This window comes from Lactuca saligna, chromosome 8 (assembly GCF_052625555.1).
Source record: "Lactuca saligna cultivar CGN05327 chromosome 8, ASM5262555v1, whole genome shotgun sequence".
NCBI lineage: Eukaryota > Viridiplantae > Streptophyta > Magnoliopsida > Asterales > Asteraceae > Lactuca > Lactuca saligna.
This window is the reverse complement of record NC_136424.1, coordinates 73,967,498-73,981,034: the sequence shown is the minus strand read 5'-3', so window position 1 is coordinate 73,981,034 and position 13,537 is coordinate 73,967,498. Positions and strand designations below refer to the sequence as shown.

At 34.0% G+C, this 13,537-nt stretch overlaps 1 protein-coding gene across 1 annotated transcript; it reads left to right on the top strand.

Moving 5' to 3' along the window:
• Nucleotides 1–1,886: 1,886 nt before the first annotated feature.
• Nucleotides 1,887–13,188, top strand: LOC145009764 (uncharacterized). The gene is made up of 3 exons (XM_078968397.1): nt 1,887–2,058; nt 12,530–12,714; nt 12,859–13,188. The coding sequence occupies exons 1-3, from the start codon at nt 1,887–1,889 to the stop codon at nt 13,186–13,188; spliced, it is 687 nt and encodes a 228-aa protein (XP_078824523.1).
• Nucleotides 13,189–13,537: the final 349 nt, after the last annotated feature.

Sequence of the window (13,537 nt, the reverse complement as noted above, 5' to 3'; positions counted from 1 at the left end):
AGACTTTTATATTAATTATATATATATACATATATATATATATACATATATATATATATATATATATATATATATATATATATATATATATATTTGTGTCACATGTAAATGTATAATTAATAACATCTTACAATTTTAGAATTTTTTTATGACATATAATGGAACCTTTCTTATCATTTCATGTAAATATATGACAGTGATGGTTACCGTAAAAACCGAATGTAAATTGTCCAAGTAGAGGTGTATTGTACATGAAATACAATATACTTTCAAATGTATACTTTCTCTCTCTCTCTCTCTCTCTCTCTCTCTCTCTCTATATATATATATATATATATATATATATATATATATATATATATATATATATATATATATATATATATATATATATATATATATATATAAGAGGGACGTTATAAAAAGCCTACCAATTTATTTCACCAAAAAAGGAATTTATAAATATACAATTAGTAAAAAATAAATACATAATAATTATTGAAATAACGTATAAAAGACTCGTTGTGTGAAATTAGGCCTTATAAAATGCTTTGTAGCAATTATATATAAATTTTTTCAGGGATAATGTCACTGTAGCACATGAAATTTTATTCAATTGGCTAATTTGGTCCTTCACGTTTTTTTTGGTACATTAGGTCAGTAAACTCGTAAGTGACCTTTTAATTACACAATCATATCAAGTTTTAGAAGGTTTCCTGGTTGACCTTTTATATATGTGAATTAATATATTTTTTTGTCTAATCCACTGCCACGTGAGATATGCCACGTCAATTAATGATATATGAAGCTTAAATCTTATCGTCTTCAACTATCGAACTTCAGTCGTTTTCATTATTGAGCTGTAAAAGAAACCGAGTTAGGGTTTATGAAGCATTCATGTGATCGAGCTGAAGAAACAAAGAAGTCGCAACAATGATAGAATCGGAACCTAATGGATTGTTTGCAATGGTGGAACTCAACTACCAAGGGGTATTTAATCGAAATCCTTTCTCTTACACTGGTGGTGTGAAAACCATGTTCACTGATGTTGACTTTTCTTCTATGATTTATTATGAGTTTGTGACCTTCTACGAACGTTTCATGCATGAAGAGTGTAAAAAGTTTTACTACTGTGAACTAGGCAATTCCCTGATGGAAAGGCTTAATCCCATTTCAAATGATGTGGAATATGTTGCTTTTATTTTTGATGCTTATGGAACAGATGGTGTAATTTCGGTTTATGTGGATCATATTGGGGTTGGTGTTGATGGGTGGCTTGATGATGAAGATAATGATGATGATGAACATGAGACTTGTATTGATGGTGAAAATGAAGATAACATAGATGAGCTTAAGAAGGTTGCCTTTGAAATTAATGAGGATATAATGCATATGAATAGGACATCAAATGATCCCTTCTTGAGTAAGTTATGTGTTGATGATGAAGAGGATAACTACATTGTAGATGATGACAATGGGAGAGTAGTTGAACTTAACATTCAAACTCATTCCATATTTAATGAGCTATTACACTGGAAAAAACAAAAATCAATTATAGGGATGAGATTTAAGGGTCCAAGGCAAGTAAAATCAATGTTGTGTAACTATGCTGTAGCTAATGGGTATCAACTGTGTTTTGAAAAAAAAAAATTATAGGACAAGACTTTTGGTGAGGTGTAGCAAGGGTGCTTGCACATTTAGATTATGGGCTTCTTGGATGAGTGATGAAGAGAGTTTCCAAAATCAAGTCACTAAAAGTTGATCATAATTGTGCTAGGAACTTCAAGTTTGGATCATTGGTGACATATGCATGGATTGGGAGTCAATATACCAAAGAGATTGTACAAAGTCAGAAAATAAGTGTAAGGAAGCTTAGGTTGAAGGTAATGGCCAAGTTTGGTATCCAAGTTAGTATGGGGCAATGTAGAAGAGCAAAGAAGTATGCACTAAAGCTTGTTGAAGGTAGCCTTGTTGAACATTATGGTAAACTATGGTCATATGGTCATGAGATTTTAAGGACAAATCCTGGGTCAACTATGAAACTAGAGATGGAGGATGGTCCATATGGAAAGAAATATTTTAGCAAGTTCTATTGTTGTTTTCAAGGAGCTAATGCGACATCCCCATTTTTCACGGCTAGAAAAGACCGATTTGTTTATGCTTTGTTTTAAAATCAGAGTAATCGTTTACAAAAAACAGTTGCGGAATTTGTTCCCAAAATAAAATAAGATAAGAATTTATCAATGCATTTCTTTATTGAAATGTATTTTCATTAATTAACAAAATCTCAGGATGTCATGTTCCGATAGATACCAAAAGCATAAAAATTATAAAATAGACTTTACAACAGTTGTTTATAACTACTGATCTATAACCCAAAATCTCTCATCAAGTCCACCAACTTAAACTCTTGTGCCATTACCTGTAATGCAAAGAAAACTGAGTGGGTCAGGCTTGGGAGTCTGGTGAGCATATAGGGTTTTCAACCCATAATAATATATTTATTATATTCAATCATCAAACAATCAACCTAATTACCCATCCCCATTATCTTCTTTATTTCTTAAGGTTTTACCCTAAGAATAGACTATCCTTCCTTCATTCATTCCTAAGGATTTACCTAAGGAATTGGCACAAGTCAGTTGTTGCCAAAGTTTATCTATCAGGTACTAAATCCATAACTATCAGGCGCTAACTCCATAGTCACCAAGGTTTATGTAATAGGCGCTAACTACATAATCACCAAGGTTTATGTAACAGACGCTAATTCCATAGTCACCAAGGTGTATGTAACAGGTGCTAACTCGATAGTCACCAAGGTTTATGTAACAGGCGCTAACTCCATAGTCACCTCCATAGTCATCAAGGTTTATGTAATAGGCGCTAACTCCATAGTCACCAAGGTTCACTTAACTGTCGCTAACTCCATAGTCGCTGGGGTTTATATCGTTTATTAATAGTATTGGTTCCGATACATCCTCTAGCAATACATATCAATGGGTTTTTAGAGTACACCGGTGAACATCAAGTCCACAACACCTACAAGTTGCGAGCCTGCTAGTGTTCCACAGGACTGTCTAGAATAGTCTGTGGTTGTCATCCCTACTCTGCTGAATGACGGGGGCCATCGTTTGGGTAAAGGTTTCACTCATTTTTCACCTGTCACTCTCGTCTCATGATCTATATCATCTTTCATCTCATCCTCAAACTAATCTTTCCTCACACACCAACTAATTCATCTACCTATGTTCTACCCAACATATTTGTAGATAGAAATTACATCAATAGTTTAAATCATTTAAAAATATGTATAAAACATTCATTCAACAACCATCTCAAGTAAACAAACAACATATAAACACATAGCACGTATTTCATAACAAATACTGTTGGATTAGTGTCTAAGTCCATAACTATTTTGGTATGTACTTGACCCGATGGTGCATGGTCCTTTTGGGTTGCCTTCACCAAAGCAACTTGATAGGATGAATTATGGAGAGAAAGGATTAAATATGGTTTATTAATATATTATGAGAATAATATATTAAAGGAGAAATCATATTGTTTAATTAATATTAGTCAATAATTAATTGGTAATTAGTTTTGTGACTAAAAGAGATTAATTAAACTTAAGGGACTGGAATTGTAATTATAAGATAATTGCAATTTGGGCCATGGATTGCCTTGTATCAAGGGTTGGACGAATTCTATGGGGAAGCCCATAAGGAAATCGTCCAAGGGCTTGATTAAAGGGAGTCTATGGGTTGCTTAGGGCTTAAGCATCCAAATTAGGGTTTCCTTGTTAGATAACCCTAATAGCCCAACTATATAAAGACCCCTTAAGGCTCAAAAACGTGGCTAAGCTTCTTGTTAGGGTTTCTACACGTTTTTGGTAGCCTCCAACCTCTCTCCTCTTCATCCTCTTGCTTATGGTGTTTGTAAGCCATTAGAGGAGTGACACTTGTGACTCTAAGCCTTCCAAAGTCAATTCAAGGAGGATTTAGGATTGTTATTGCTACATAACAATCAAGGTAATATCTTAAACCTAATTATATGTTAATATCGATTTCCATATGCTAGAATTAGGGTTTATAGTCTTGGATTCAAAGCATGTACAATAGAGAAACCTAGATCCAAGCTTTAGGGTTTGTATGAGCACATAGGATGTCTTATGACCAAAACCCATCAGTGGTATCAGAGCCTAGCTAGGTTTCAATTGTATTGATGCATTACATGTTCAAAAAAATTCGTTTTTTGGTGTTTTGGAGGCTGGACTCGCCGAGTCCATAGCTGAACTTGCCGAGTCCATGCAGACTCGACGAGTCAGCTCGTCAGAACGAGGGAATCTCGGGTTTTCTTGCTGTTTTTGCTTATGGATAGTTACCTTATCATGTTAGATCAATATTAATCCGATTATTTGATATATTTAACTATAATTTTGATCTAATTGAAGATATTTATCAATTAATAAGATAATTGTTTCCTTATATGATAATTGATTAATTATTTTGAGTAAATTGATAAATTGTTTTGCAAGAAATCATTAAATAAATCAAATATGGATAATTATATGATTAAATGTTAATTTAAATTATTTGTTATTTGATCCTTGTTGTTATGAAAAGTTTCATATTTTCCCCTTTAGGTTTTATAGTTTAAATTTGAACCCAAAAGTTTTGTTGTTTTGAAATTTAAATAGTTATAACCCTAATGTTTTGAAAAAGGTTTCAAAACTTGCCCTCAAGTTTTTGAATTTAAATTTTGATTAACAGTTTAATTGTGATGTATATTTCAATTCTAAACCCTAATGTTTTGAAATGTTTCAAAACTTGCCCTCAAGTTTTTGAATTTAAAAGTTGATTAAAAGTTTAATTAGGAATATTAAATTCTAAAACCCTAGTAATTTTTTGAAAAGTTCAATTCACACCCTTATGGTTTTATTAATTAATTAAGGTGTATAATTAAAAGAGGTTTAATAAATCCATAAAAGTTTAGGTTTACAATTTAATTGAATTAAAAGTATAATTGTTAAATTTGACCACCTAGTATTTTAAAAGTGCAAAATACACCATATACTATATATAACATTAAAAGTCTAACATTATATATATATATATATATATATATATATATATATATATATATATATATATGTATGAGTAAAAGTCAGTATTACTGTTAGTAGGCCTCATTCACGAAGTTGGTCTATAAGGGGTGTTTAAGGAAATTGCCTATAAAATAGCGATTGAATGGGTATCCACTCTTACTCACCGCACTCTTGACTAGTGGAGGGTAGTTAGCCGAACGGGTAGGATGGGATGAAACCTTCCATTATAAGTATAATGAAATACAAAAGTAACTAAATGTTTTTACATATTCCCAATCTTAGTTACTTAGGCAATGTGAATTGATGCAATTCCATGAAATTACACTTTGTGCCCTTGCGAAGACGTTAGTGGAGCGTGTGTGGTTTACCGACACACTACATGGTTCTAAGCAAAGGTAGCAGAGGGTGACTCAATGTTTGTCATAGTTCGGTGGAGCGTGTGTGGTTTACCGGCACATCGAATAGGTGACTGTAACATGTGAGGGCACCATGTAAGTTTGCATAGTATCCACACCCGCTTTGTGATCCTCGGCATCCCAGCCACAAACAAGAGGGGCATATCGAGATTTAAACATGCCATTGAAATGTTCAATGAATCTCAAAGGATCTAGGAGTTTTCATAGATTTAAAACTTAAATTTCTTTTTCGTTTTTCATGGTGGAAATTAGTGAATCGTCATTCACTTACCTTCAAATAGTCCGCAACTAGATTACGACATCCCTTTTCTAGGTTGTAGTGTATTGTGTTGGGTCCTAGCCTTAGTATCTCATTTGGGTGATTTACTAAGGACTCAATCGATCAACTAACTTGAATTTGTTTTCTCCCGTGTTGTAGATGTCAAAGTTCGACAACCATGGTCTTCCCAAATCCTGTGGAACAAGCATTCCACATGAAGATGGTATTCCACGATTCGATCGAGGAACAAGAAATCATGCTTCACTTCCTCCACCTCCTCCAATTGTTCTCCCTAACCCACAAGATCGAAGAATTGAAAGGTTCAATATCACTAAGGCCCCATTGGAAATGAAACATGAAGATGGTAAATCCGTGTGTGCCCACATTCTAGGAATGAAATCACACATCGATGGGTTGATTATGTTGGGTGTGTCATTTCTCGATGAGTTGGCTGTAAATTGGGTTTTGCAGTCACTTCCTGAATCATATAATGAGTTCAAAAGAAAGTATTATATGATAGATCATGACGACAACCTCATTAACCTAACTTACATGCTCATTGCTGCTGAATCAGAAATGATTTGGCAAAGCAATGGAGCGTATTTGTTGGGAAAGTCAACCGACCATGCTTCCGAGGACGTTCTAGGAGAACCGACCTGCGTTTGCTGCCAAGAGAAAGGGCGTTGGATAGAAGTCTGCCCCAAGAGCCTGAAAATTCCAAAGATGGGAGAGTCAAAGAGTATGACTACGCTTCAGGTAAAATCCACTATCTAACTCCGTTAAGTTCCTATTCATTGATTCTTAATACATGATGTAATAAGATTGCATTTGAATGTTTTGCAGGATCATTGAAAAGAAAGGAAGCTTGGTGAAAGAGCAAGATGAATCTAATCACAAGAAATGGATCTTGATCGCATGGACTTGAAGATTAGATTTTGAGCTTAGATAGTTATGATAGAGTTGTTAAAAATTTTCCTTTTGAAATACATAGTTTTCAATGGATTTTGCATTGTAAGGACAAATATTTTCCGCTGCTTTTATAAATAAAATAAATTTTGGTTTGACTTATTTATTTGTTTACTTCCTTGCAATGAAATCGTTATGAAACTTGGTGTTTGAATATTTCTACAACAAATGGATATGATTCTTATTTATGTTAATTATGGAAATGTCGAGAATTTACCAAATAGGGAGAGTTTCTCATCGCCCAAATTTCAATTGGACAGAAATTTGGAATCACGCAACTTGGTTGTATGATGAATGAGAAATTTCATATTTGGAAATTAGACTAATTTGTTGACAAAGTCTCAAGTGAAAGGACTAGGAGATCGAGCACACAAAGTTGTGTGTTGATCAAGTCCACCATAAGAGTAACAAAGATATTCGTCATAATTTACTAAAGGTTTAGTAAATATGATTATACTCATAAGATTAAGTGTAATTCTGAATTGATTGAAAAAGTTTAAATCAAAAGCAAAACGAATAAAAATCAAGTAGGCAGAAAGATAAAAGTTTCTCCATTCTAAGAAGAAGGGAGAGTACCTTTTATGCTTTATGATAGGTCTTTATGATTAAGAACCATATCTCAATTGATCCTCTAAGTGAGTCTTAGTACAATTGTATGTTTAAGAACAGGAATCAAGAATTGAAGAAATGGTTAAATCAAAAGGTCAATCATACTTCGTTCCAATAACAAGTCTTAAAGTGAAGATTGTGACAATGACTGAAAAGTATTAAGAAGGTTTATAACATTCATCAAATATGGAAAGTTGTGATGTCTTGGATAAGACAAAGGCCAACTAGGACCAATTTATGAAGTGTTTTGATAAAAACTACACTAACTCTTGAATATTTGTTTGTCAAGAATTGTTTATTGACAAGAGAATCTTATATGTCAATGAGTCAGTGGGAGTCTTAATGGTCTTGAAAGGTTTCAAGAACAAATCAAATAAACCTTATCGATCATCACTAGCACACGAGTTGAGGTTTACAACCTATCGTGTTGACAATATTTTGATTCTGTGCTGTTCCAATTGAGTTAATTATGCATGTGAGTCCTATGAGTTCTCATTTTGAACGCATAAAAGGCAAAGCATCTTAATCAATGGAAGGTACATTGATAGGAAAAGGTGAGCTGCTTAACCACTTGGAAGACGTGGTGGGCAGCTGTGCTACCATAAGGCAAGAAATCAAGATTAAAAAAGTTCGGTCCATATGAGTTTGAATTTGTCGTAAACTCTGGTTTTAACAAATTCACATGGATAGGAACAAATACACCGCTTTAAATCTAAGTGTCATAAGATTTACTCCTTCATGAAAATGATTGTGAGGAAATTCTTTCACTAAGAAAGATTTTAAGAAGATAGTGATTGTAAAATTGCATTTTCGAATTTGATTATGGTTACGATATCCCTTTCCATAATTTGAATTGTGAGGTTTGGCAATTAGTCTTAATTGTTTAGACACACATATGAACTATCTAAGGCAAAGGTGTATAAGCTTAAGAGGCCTTGATAAAAGATTATCAAAGCATTAAGTATTAGAAACATGGACTTAAGAAATTCAATAGGTATTGTTTTTCTGGAAGTTAAGATGTTTTGAATACATGTCGAAGCTAGTGGGAGCATAAGTGTTATGTTTTATAATAATCATAATGATAGTGGGAGCATAAATGTTATGATTGTATGATTATTAATGCAAGTATTGCAAGTTGGCAATATTAATTATAGAAAACAAGAGTCATTCTTTGCAAAGTTGTAAGAATGGAATAGTTGTTTTGCTATAATTAAGGGAGAGAATATTATGCTTCATTTAAAATCTAAAGGCTTAGGTTGAGAAATGTTAATAAATTTAGTCAAAGGTACATAGTATGTTCTTAAAATTTAGATTATGATTACGACATTCCTTTTCACAATTCGAATTTTGAGAACATAGCAAATAAAACATTATACGTCGTGTCCCATACGCTTCGGGTATAGGATCGATTGCAAATGCTTTAATGTTTGACCATTCTAAAATTTTCAAAATGCCTAGCGCATTTAGAGGGAAACGGGACTAGAATCGATTTTGACTAAAATAATTAAACAACTATCAAATGACAATCCAAAGTTCGACGAGGATTGGTTGCTTGTGAGTAGTTGGAAGCATGGTATTAAATGGATCATATCGACATTATTATGAATAGAAAAGATTCTATTAAGAATGAGTTGTCATATGGAAATTATGGAAATGTTTCCACATTGGATGGACCATATCGACATCATTACGAATAGATAAGATTCTATTAAGAATGAGTTGTCATATGGAAAATATGGAAGCGTGTCCATATTGGGAATTGAATATTGAAAATCTATGTCTAGATTAGAAACTTTTATGCAAAAGGATGTTCAAAGGAATGTACCTTGAGTGAGAGACATCATATCTAAGGAATTGTCTTGTAACAATCTCCGATAAAAGACTTTGTAATTTCATTGGCAATAGTCTTTGTGACTTTGGTTAGTGATAGTACGAAAGAATCATTGCATAGAATGTTAGAATCTAGCATATTCTATAAGTAGCGAAAATTTGATATTCTTTTACTTATGAAAAAGGATATGAAGTTGTGAAATGAGAATGATTGGAAATGTGTTCAATGTGATCTATTTCACAAAGTAAGAACCATAGGTGAACATTGTGTGCATGCTAGGAGTATGGGATAAGTGTTGTAATTCAAATAAGAAGTTGATTAACCGAAATGACAAATAATGAGTAATCGATATGGTGATAAATAAAAGGTGTTTTATTTATACTCAAAGGTTTGAGGCCCTATGGGATTAGTATTATTCTTGTGTTTCGCATTTGCATGTTTTGACTTCCAGAATAATTGAGTTTATTAAGAATAATCAAATTATTCAAACGGGCCACAGTCGTTCATATGATTGGAAGTAGATATGATTGAAGACTGTCGTGAATTGGTATGTGGATTGTCTCAAAGAATATTAGACATAAGCAAATGTTTGCTGCAACGTTCATGAGTGCTTATGAATATGAATTTGAGCATTGGATTAAACCCACGCTCATTTGGATCACTCCATGAATTGGATCACAAGTGATTGGTGAGACGATAACACCTTATATTCTTGCAACCGAGATGTGTGAGTTGTATCTTGCTAATCGGTTGCACATTGATAATATGAAAACACACTAGTAACTTGGTGTTATAAAACATATTGTTGTGTGTGATTCGGTGAGTGAGTGCAAGCAAGCATTGTATCAAAGTTTATCCGTTCCTTTTATCCAAAGTAGGACAAAAGCGATATCTTTGGGCCCCTCGATGGTTTAGTGATGACAAACGTAAATGCTCAGCCGGGCTAGGGCTAATTTGATTTGTTCAATTAGTCAGTCGTCATAAATCAGAGACCGAGATATAGTACAAAGAGAATGATTAGAAATCATATCTCAGACGATATCTATAATGGAGGAATATATGATCCCTTATCTAAGGACACGTGTATTTGATAGGATCAGAGTTAACAGCGGCTTTGGAAAGCTACGATTGCAGATCAGGATCTGAAGTCATACGCAGAATAGTTATTAGACTTATCCAAGTGGGAGACTGTTGGATTAGTGTCTAAGTCCATAACTATTTTGGTATGTACTTGACCCGATGGTGCATGGTCCTTTTGGGTTGCCTTCACCAAAGCAACTTGATAGGATGAATTATGGAGAGAAAGGATTAAATATGATTTATTAATATATTATGAGAATAATATATTAAAGGAGAAATCATATTGTTTAATTAATATTAGTCAATAATTAATTGTTAATTAGTTTTGTGACTAAAAGAGATTAATTAAACTTTAGGGACTGGAATTGTAATTATAAGATAATTGCAATTTGGGCCATGGATTGCCTTGTATCAAGGGTTGGACGAATTCTATGGGGAAGCCCATAAGGAAATCGTCCAAGGGCTTGATTAAAGGGAGTCTATGGGTTGCTTAGGGCTTAAGCATCCAAATTAGGGTTTCCTTGTTAGATAACCCTAATAGCCCAACTATATAAAGACCCCTTAAGGCTCAAAAACATGGCTAAGCTTCTTGTTAGGGTTTCTACACGTTTTTGGTAGCCTCCAACCTCTCTCCTCTTCATCCTCTTGCTTATGGTGTTTGTAAGCCATTAGAGGAGTGACACTTGTGACTCTAAGCCTTCCAAAGTCAATTCAAGGAGGATTTAGGATTGTTATTGCTACATAAAAATCAAGGTAATATCTTAAACCTAATTATATGTTAATATCGATTTCCATATGCTAGAATTAGGGTTTATAGTCTTGGATTCAAAGCATGTACAATAGAGAAACCTAGATCCAAGCTTTAGGGTATGTATGAGCACATAGGATGTCTTATGACCAAAACCCATCAAATACTTCATATCTATGCGGTAGAAGAGAGTAACTACACACTCACATGTATAAACAACAATATATATATATATATATATATATATATATATATATACACACACACACAACACATATTTTATAAAATATTTTATATCTATGTGTAAGATGAAAGTGACTATACACTCACTTGATTAGACGATGCTTGGACAACACTATGGCTTGTAAAAGTAGTATTATTCAGTAGATCTGGAAGATCTTCACACACCGGGCTTCTCGCATGCAGAGCTTCGGCTCGGAAACTCGTTTCTTCTAAGGATCTTCAGGCTTTGGGACTTGCTTCAGGTCTCGGGATCATACTAGGGATTTGGGAGGGTTAAAATAGGGCTTAGAGAGGGTATCGGGAGTGGGAGAGAAGAGATTGAGCAACCAAACTCGGCTGCCCCTTAAATTCTATTTATAGGGCCATTAATCTGGATTCACGTAGTGAGTTCAATAGCCATCAGGTGCATCATCGCAACTTGCGTTTGGCAGGCTCCAGAAGTCATAAATACTGAGTTCATGTCGTGAACACTGTATTCACGTTGTGAACTCTGACAGTTTTGGGGTTTTGCGCCCCGAACTTCAGAAATTCATAACTTTCGCATACGAACTCCGTTTTCGACGTTATTTATATCCACACGTAGGTAAAAACATGATCTACAACTTTTAGTTAGACTCCGTCAGCTAGTTTTGACTTTATTTTTATTATATTATTTTTATATTATTTTTAGTAGGTCGGGATAGGAAAACTCCGTTAGAAATTCATAACTCCTTCATCTGAACTCCGTTTTCATCTTTCTTTTTACCGTTGGACTAATGTCGATGAGATCTTAGATTCTCGTTTAGATCGTTTCGGCTAGAAATCACTCGATCTCATATTCGAATTTCGGGTTGCATACTGCTGATGCTGAAACTTCGAAAAATCTTAACTTCCTCATACGAAGTTAGATTTAGACGTTCTTTTTATGCACGCTCTTGGTTTAATGTATTATATGACTTTCATTTAGATCTCTAAGGCCAAATATCGCTCTAACGTAAATTTGACTATTTACGTCGCGTCGTGTCGTGCCGGTTCTGTCGCGAAACTTTGACAGGTCATAACTTCTTCGTTATAACTCGGATTTCGTCGTTCTTTATATGTACGGAATCCTTGTAACATATACTAAAAATTAGTTAAGATTAATCCTTCTAAATAATCTTCCATCAAAAAGTCATTTTTGATGCTTATCGTCTATAAATTTACTAGCCCTGATCTACGGGCGTTACAGTTAAACAAGGTTGGATTGAAGGGTGTAGAAGGATAATTGGTCTTGATGGATGTTTTCGTAAAGGTTTTTGTAAGGGGGAATTGCTTTGTGCTATTGGGAGTGATGCAAATGACAAGATATATCCTATTGCTTGGGCAGTGGTTAATGTGGAGAACAAGCAGAATTGGAAGTGGTTTTTAGAGCTTCTCATTGATGATCTAAACTTAAATTTAGGCAATGGTTTCAGTTTAATGTCAGACCAACATAAGGTTAGTATTTTACATAGTAATGCATTTATATTTGTTTTACACTATCTGAATTAAACCTTTGTACCACTATAGGGTTTGGTAGAGGCTGTTAAAGAGTTGCTGCCATATGTAGAGCACATGCAGTGTGCTAGACATATTTTATAGAATTTGAAGAAGAGATTCACTGGTGCCATATATCATACCTTGTTTTGGAGAGCATCTAAAGCCACAACTGAGCATGATTTTAAAGTTGTGATGAAAGAAATTGAGACATTGAACCCAGATGCTCATCAATATCTCATGGAGAAAGATCCTAAAACATGGTCAATAGCTTCTTTCAAACTGGAAGGTGTTGTGATGCAGTTGAAAATGGGTTCTCAGAAAGTTTTTAATATTGTAATAGTAGATGCCAAGAAGAAGCCTGTAATAATCATGTTAGAGGAGTTAAGATTATACATGATGGACAAAATCTACAACAAGAAATTAAAGGGATAACAATGGGGAAATCATATTTGTCCAGAGATAAGGGATAAGGTGATTTTGCTTAAAATAGCTCAAAGGCATTATCAGGTACTACCAAGTGGATTAAACCAGTTTGAGGTAAGGGGAGCAACATATGCATATGAGGTGGACTTAGAAAGGAAAACATGTTCATGTAGGTTGTGGCAATTGAATGGATATGGATGTGCTCATTCTGTAGCTAGCATATCCTTTCTTAATAGGGATGTAGAAGCCTATATAGACAACATGTTTAGCACAACCACATTTAGGAAGGCATACAATTACATAATTGCTCCCATGAATAGCAGTGAAATGTCGCTAGAGACAAACTATACTCCACCGT

Bases quoted from the DNA above. Each gene is read 5' to 3' on its own strand.
- LOC145009764 (XM_078968397.1), top strand. From the start codon at position 1,887: ATGGCCAAGTTTGGTATCCAAGTTAGTATGGGGCAATGTAGAAGAGCA. The intron at 2,059-12,529 runs GTCCATATGGAA...GTTTTCGTAAAG, and splicing joins GAAACTAGAGATGGAGGATG to GTTTTTGTAAGGGGGAATTG. The intron at 12,715-12,858 runs GTTAGTATTTTA...CATATTTTATAG, and splicing joins TAATGTCAGACCAACATAAG to AATTTGAAGAAGAGATTCAC.